This window comes from Henckelia pumila, unplaced genomic scaffold (genome assembly GCF_033568475.1).
Source record: "Henckelia pumila isolate YLH828 unplaced genomic scaffold, ASM3356847v2 CTG_461:::fragment_3, whole genome shotgun sequence".
In the NCBI taxonomy this organism is placed as follows: Eukaryota; Viridiplantae; Streptophyta; class Magnoliopsida; order Lamiales; family Gesneriaceae; genus Henckelia; species Henckelia pumila.
In genome coordinates this window covers 6,968,717-6,973,898 of record NW_027331831.1, presented here as the reverse complement: position 1 = coordinate 6,973,898, position 5,182 = coordinate 6,968,717, and the positions used below count along the sequence as shown (strand labels likewise).

Below are 5,182 nucleotides of genomic sequence, written 5' to 3'. Positions count from 1 at the left end.
TTCAGGTTCACTTCGAATTTGAAACTTTGGGCTCGAAGTAGATTCAGATCTCGGAAAAGAATCCTCAAATTTTAGTGAGTATCGATGACAGTAAAATATATTTATCGAGTAGTACTGCTAACCCGCCGTTGTAAAATCTTTTATGCAAATTATACAAAATGTTTTTTTTTTCAATGATAATACAAAACGTTACTATAATAACTATGCAGTAACGTTTAAAATTAAACTTTTTAATATATCTCCTGAATTAATTAGCATTTTTCATGTGATTTGTTTATTCATAGACCCGCAATTATTGGCACTAAAGATACCGCAGGATTTTATAACCGTATGCGTTTGCATTGAGGGAATAGTGGTGGGCAACTCATTTTCTTGATCGTTTACTGGCCGATCGATTCTTTCTATTCTTTTTTTTCTTTTCCCAACCATTTTTCTCTCTTTCTCAGTGGCTGCAATTTATTGGATTACGATAATGATTCAACATTTTTTCAGTTGCAACCGTGGATCATTTGTAGATGAAAAGCCATCACGTGTTTGTTGTTATTGTAGTTATATGCATTATTAGGCGCAGTAAATTTCTTGGCTAATGCATGATTGTAGTATTTTTGACCTCTTCGACACAAATTGTACGTATAATTTGGAAGATGACGAGTTTCTCCGATCTTGTAAGTCGGTTTTTCCTTTGTTTCAGATCCGTTATTGTATGAATGCATTCAGATTCACTGCATGCACATAAATGTATATGTCAAGTTTGTGACGAATGTGGGTGTTGGAATGGATTGAATGTTTTTGGGATTCATTCAACCGAATTTATGATCTTTTAAATTTGGACAATAGTTTTCTGGGATTCATGTTAAGGAGTGATGATGATTACAGGAGAGCAAATTTAGAAACTTTTTAGTGAATCTGATATTATTGTCTTGCCAGCCGCCAATATGCAGATATCAAAAGGAGAGGAGAACCTGTATCTACACCCTCTTTCCCATAGCTTCTCTACTGTTTCTTGCACTGTTTTCATGCTTATGGCTTGCACAAGACAATCAGCAGGTATGAGTTAATGCGTTAAGAGCACCGGCAAATATATATTTCCCGATTTTTCGGAATTGGCTTGGTTAAAACTATCTGAGCTATGATGCAGAAACTAATAGAATCGAACTCACAACAGAGAAGTGAGCCTGAGAGTAGAAGAAGCTGTGAGGTATCTGTTTTCTTATCTCAAATCTTGATCGAATAAATTTTTGTTCTTTGATTACGATTAAACCAAAAATAAAATATAATTTTAATGCATGTGTCGTAGGATGAACGCAGTTGCACGCCACCTGGAAGCGAATCATTGCCTAAAGGGATAGTAGTCAAAACATCTAACTTGGAAAGACGACCACTATGGGGTTCTCCAGAGGTATTAACCAACTGGAACTAAATTTAGAGTTTTATCCTTTATATTGTGAGGCACTACTATATTCTTTTGGCCTTGTGCAACAAGCAGAAGAGGAGTTCATCGATGAGTTTGTTCGCTGTTCCTGTTGGAATAAAGCAGAAGATAAATGTAGATAAGCTGGTTCAAAAGGTAAATAATGGTCTGTATCTTCTATCTATCAATACATCAGCATAATCATAATACATAGAATCTCAAAATTGCAGTTCCTAGCAAGCAATTTTGATGTGATGCTTTTCCATTATGATGGCATGGTTGATATGTGGAAGGATTTTCTATGGAGCAATCAGGTCATACATGTATCTGTTGATAACCAAACTAAATGGTAAGCCTAGAAATTTTTGCCACTCGCAAATGTGCACGAATGTACTGGGTGCTATGCATCTACACCTGTATATAACCTAAGGGAGTTTATCCGTCCACACGCAAAGTAACAGATATATCTATGGAGGGTCTCAACTGGCCAGTATCCATGAACCAATCAGGACACATGAAATAAAAGGACATGGTGGGCACGGAGTTTGACATAGTTGTTGGGCACCATAAAAGAACTCTATATATATATATATATGTAATGTATATATATATATATATATATATATATATATTACTTTGAGAAAAGTTTTAAGCTGCCCAACAATTCCTGCCCACCTCGTCCTCGACCACTGTACCGGGTTTTAGTTGTTTTTATTTTTTATTTTTCGCATCACTAGAACACGGTACCGGGTTTTAGTGGTCTGAAACGAGTTGAGCATCATTGGTTGGGCAGCTAAAAATTTCTATTTATTTTGATTCGCAATCCTGGATTTTTGGAGATGGATGATAACTCTAAAGAGCATGTCATTGACTAGGTGGTTTGCTAAGAGGTTCTTGCATCCGGATATAGTAGCAGCTTATGATTATATTTTCTTGTGGGACGAAGACTTAGGAGTTGATAACTTCCACCCTGCACAGTATGCAAAATCCATATCTATTCAAGACTTACTTTTCACATATTACTAGTATTAGTTTTGAAATCTAGGCATTGGGTGTGCAGATATTTATCAATTGTTAGAGATGAAGGATTAGAGATATCACAACCAGCACTTGAAATAGGGGAATCTGAGGTGCATCACCTTATAACTGCACGATGGAAGAGATCAAAACTACACAGGTTTGTTCATGCCTATTTCGCTTAATAGCATATAATAAGCATTCTAAAATCTATGGAAAAAAGTGAATGAAACCATTTTTATAAGAAGACAAATGCAGGTACTATATACAGCTAAATAAATGATAGTGCAGGAGGACTTACAAAGTTGGTGGTAAGGAAACTCAATGTGATGATAACAGCACTCATCCTCCATGCACAGGGTACAACAAATTCAGAGTCACGCACACGCACACACATATGGAATACAAGAATTTTAATAGAGATTGATATGATACTGTTTTCAGATGGATAGAAGTTATGGCCCCCGTGTTCTCCAAGAATTCATGGCGTTGTGTATGGCATATGATCCAGGTATCATATATATACATATATAACTGAAATGAAATTATCATACAGATTTAATCCCTATTGGTTCTGTTACAGAATGACTTGATACATGCCTGGGGACTTGACATGCAGCTCGGTTATTGCGCACAGGCAATTAACTCTCCTCATAGCTTATACAAATATTCACACAAGTATCCATAATGCATGTATAAACACCGTATTGATCCTCAGGGAGATAGGACAAAAACCATAGGAGTTGTGGATGCTGAATACATAGTTCACTATGGCTTCCCAACACTAGGAGAAGAAGAGGTATTTAGTTGCATTGCAATTTGCATGCATGATAAGAATTTGTAATGAACTTTAATTCGATGATTGATGCAGCATACACAGGGAAGTTCGAGCGCAGAAAAAATAAACAAGAGAGTTGAGGTGAGAAGACAGTCGTATAATGAGTACAAGGTATTCAAAAGGCGATGGGAGAAAGCAGCAAAGGAGGATCAGTGTTGGATAGATCCATATCCACATCAAACTCATTAAATTGCCCATCCAATAGCTAGCTATTATTTGCCAATTTTTTGCTATTCAACTACCAACCACAACCTTAATTCATAGTAGTAGGGTTAATTGGTGTAGCTGTCACGTGTAAAGCAAACCAACCATTCTTATACCATTACTAATTAACACACAAATATTTTGTTGGACTTCTACTTTTAAGAAACCGAAATTAAGATGCCAAATTGCCAGTGCTTTAGTTTCTTCTCGAAAAATTAAAACGAATGGCCCATGGACCACCCTCAAAGATAGCAGCAATAGCAATAACAATAGCAATAGCAATAGCAATAGCAATAGCAATAGCAATAGCAATAGCAATAGCACTCCAACAATCTATTCATGTTCTAAAGAAACACAACACACCATCCTGTAAGTAACCTTCATCTACACAATTACTGCTAAATCATAAAACAACAATATACATTAAATGAAAATTATCCTCTTCTGTGTTTCGCTAAACAAGGATGGAATAATAGAAATTTCATGGATCTTTTCCCAGCTCCTAAATCCTCCTATGTCCCTCATTTAATTCCTACCTATAAACCCCACATCTCTTTTCATCCTTTTTCCACAAACAAAATTCAAGGGAATCGAAACTAGATATGGCATCCCAAGCAATTACAAGTCTTGGGAGTGAAAGAACAGTAGCCAAAAGGCCTGTTTGGGATGTTGCAATTGATAGCATAGCAACATGGAGATGCCAAACAGTATCTTTTCACTGTACCCGTACCTCCTCCACAGCAAGTGCACAATGCACAAACCTCAAAGCTTCCGGCCAGATTTCTCCGGCTCATCCTCAACTCTTCCTTCCCTTCTGGCACCATCTCCGTCCCCACATTCGAGCCAGTCGTGAACCCATTTGCCTGCAAATCCACAAGTCTTGGATTTGTAATCAAGACGCAATTTTTAACAAGAATATTGATGGGATCTGCGCGTGTCATAACAAATAGTACACTGATAAAAATACTCACAAGGGGTGAAAATATAACTCCACCGAGACTAAAGGCGAGCAACAAAAGGAACAGTGGCCAAAAAATCCCACTCCCACTTGCGCTCATCTCTTATTGTTTCTTGCTTATGGAGAGGATGAGAGATTGCAAGGAAAAAGGTTGTATTAGCGTAGATTAGGTATGAGCGCCAAATAAATGATAAGGATACCACAAAAAAGGGTGGGGTTTATATTTAATGGCCATTCAAGTTCCAACTGAGACAAAAGAAGACGTCACTTTCGGGAAATGGACTTGAACTTGGTTCCATATTTCTGCTGGCACCATTTTCAATTTGTCAAACATTTCACACCATATATTTCTTGTACCAACACCGTCGCAAATGTATAAATTTATTTGTTTTTTTACATCGATTAAACATAAGAAAAAACAAAATTTACGAACAAACTTTTAATTTTAACAAGAAATGCAGATGGTTCGTAACTTGTGGCATTTCAAATAGGAGTATTTTACAACTCGGTTTGATTATCATAGCAATTTGTTTCGGTACAATACAACTGGCTTGATAAATTCAGCAAACGAGTTAAAACAATAAAATGATAAATAACAAGACGAGTGACCCAAAAAAAGAAAACAATAATTAGTTGGTTATTTCAAGATATAAACGAGTTAAAACAATAAAATAATAAATAACAAGACGAGTGACCCAAAAAAAAAAAACAATAATTAGTTATTTCAAGATATTTTGTTAGGTATTGGTAATTT

General features: G+C 36.2%; 1 protein-coding gene across 2 annotated transcripts; it reads left to right on the top strand.

The window, feature by feature from the left end:
- The first annotated feature begins 435 nt into the window (after positions 1-435).
- On the top strand, positions 436-4,065 carry LOC140871643 (uncharacterized). 2 transcript variants are annotated; one of them, XM_073274251.1, is made up of 13 exons: positions 436-665; positions 928-1,047; positions 1,139-1,198; positions 1,298-1,399; positions 1,487-1,567; positions 1,642-1,760; positions 2,287-2,388; positions 2,472-2,588; positions 2,720-2,788; positions 2,873-2,921; positions 3,012-3,065; positions 3,147-3,227; positions 3,300-4,065. In XM_073274251.1, exons 1-13 carry the CDS (start codon positions 591-593, stop codon positions 3,453-3,455), a joined length of 1,185 nt encoding a protein of 394 aa, XP_073130352.1. In that variant the 5' UTR covers positions 436-590; the 3' UTR covers positions 3,456-4,065. The 2 variants fall into 2 exon arrangements, with proteins under 2 accessions (XP_073130352.1, XP_073130351.1); XM_073274250.1 differs by having other exon boundaries at positions 2,873-2,939.
- The last annotated feature ends 1,117 nt before the right edge of the window (positions 4,066-5,182 follow it).